General features: G+C 45.3%; 1 protein-coding gene across 1 annotated transcript; it reads right to left on the bottom strand.

The window, feature by feature from the left end:
• Nucleotides 1-85: 85 nt before the first annotated feature.
• On the bottom strand, nt 86-1,086 carry LOC123177528 (cortical cell-delineating protein-like). The gene is made up of 2 exons (XM_044591222.1): nt 1,070-1,086; nt 86-524 (listed from the first exon to the last, which is right to left on the bottom strand). The coding sequence occupies exons 1-2, from the start codon at nt 1,084-1,086 to the stop codon at nt 86-88; spliced, it is 456 nt and encodes a 151-aa protein (XP_044447157.1).
• Between the last annotated feature and the right edge of the window lie 841 nt (nt 1,087-1,927).

Genomic DNA, 1,927 nt, shown 5'->3' on the forward strand with positions numbered 1-1,927 from the left:
TGCGTATGACATGCAAAGCAGTGACGAGTACGATGACGATGATGCATATGGTTTGTGATGCATCCATCGATAGATGATCGGTGGATCAGCTGGGGCAGGTGAAGTCAGCGGGGCAGGTCTTGCCGCACTGGTTGAGGAGGAGCACGAGGTCGACGGGGACGTTGAGCTTGATGCCGAGAACGTTGGCCTTGATGGCGGTGTAGAGGCACACTGCGGCGTCGAGGTCGGCGAGCCCGCCGAGCAGTGGGCAGCAGTCCTCGCTCGTCGGCACGCCGAGGTTGAGCTTTAGCAGGTTGAGTACGTTGCCGCACGCCTTCAGCTTCAGTGTATTGATCGAGCAGGTGCCGCTGCTGCTTCCGGTCGTCGGAGGGGTCGGGACCGGGACGACCGGCGGGGGCACGGCGATCGGCGGGGCTGGCATTGGGACGGCCGGTGTGTTGCCGCAGTACGACCCGCAGCCATGCGTGGCTGCCACGAGGACCAGGTTCAGGGCGAGGAAGAGGCGACCTTGGACGGGGCCATTGCTATGTTAATGAGGCAAGAAGCCAGCTAGAGTGTACTGGCTAGGCTTGTGGCTGAGGTAGTTGGGCTTGCTAGCTTGTGATGCTTTTTTTGGTTTGCATGGGGCGGTATTTATATGCTTCGATATACTCCCTCCGATCTCAAATATAAGTCTTTTTAGAGATTCCAACAAGTGATTACGTACAGAGCAAAATGAGTGAGAATATGCACTTCAAAATATGTCTACACACATTCATATGTTGTAGTCCATTTAAAATGTCTAAAAAGACTTATATTTAGGAACGGAGGGAGTAGTGTACATAGTGCAACAAGTGCAAGCACGTCATGATATATCGAGTTTGACTCTTGCCGTAATTTGCGAAAAATATGTACAACCACTAGTGTACCATTATTGGAGCTTAATTTGTTTGCTAACGAGCAAAAACCATAGACCTGCGTCATGAGGTATGTTTGATGGGTTTGCAAATTTAGCTGTAATCTTGAGGGCATACGTAGGATAGGAGAAAGGAATATATATGCATGGCAGCGCTACGAGCTGGCACATAACCTGAGCTTGAGGGTCATGGGAGGAAAATATAGGAGATTACGATGTGGCCATGCATGCACATGCAAGCTACTAGCAGCGCAGAGATGTCTACTATACGTTTCGTACTCTAGTTTATTATATACTGGCTCGTTGGCACGCATGACACATACGCTACAACTAGCTGTCTAATTATTAGTTAATTGTCCCCAATGGGCAGTGGTTGTGCTGGCAAACAATTTCAATATGGACAAAGGGAATTACACTGTTGTAGTAGCTAGTTTACAATGTCGCCGGAAAAAAAAACAAGCTTACAATATTCATGTGATGGAACTAGGCTGCTGTGTGAACAAGGGCGCGTGAAGAAATTACTAATTTTCTATTTTTCAATTGTCTATAATATTTTTATATTTCAGTCATCTTTCAATCTTTGGATCAACACCTACACTTATCGTACTTTCCGGCAAAAATGCGCACATTGAGTACTAAACTTTTATGTTAGGTAATAGTATGCCATTTTAGGTAATCAATACCTTAAAAGTATTAGAACACTTGAGATTTAGTAAAAGTGAAATCATATGCTCTCTACTCATGGAAATGCTGTATGCCGCTATTGAGCTTCTTGTCTAGGTAAAATAAATGAGTGCATTGTTTGTTGTATGCAAAGACCCACACTGTGTTTAGTCTGTAGCAAACTTACTAATTACTAGTTTATACAAGGATGAATCTAGCTTTATTTTTCGATGGGCTAATTTGTAGCTAACAAATTTCTAGTGCATGCAAGGATGAATGAGTCATCCTATTAAGCATTTTATGCGAAGGATAGTGGGCACTGGCCTTGACAGATCATTTCATTTTTTGGCGGGAAGCCTTGACACATCC

This window comes from Triticum aestivum, unplaced genomic scaffold (assembly GCF_018294505.1).
Source record: "Triticum aestivum cultivar Chinese Spring unplaced genomic scaffold, IWGSC CS RefSeq v2.1 scaffold132540, whole genome shotgun sequence".
In the NCBI taxonomy this organism is placed as follows: domain Eukaryota; kingdom Viridiplantae; phylum Streptophyta; class Magnoliopsida; order Poales; family Poaceae; genus Triticum; species Triticum aestivum.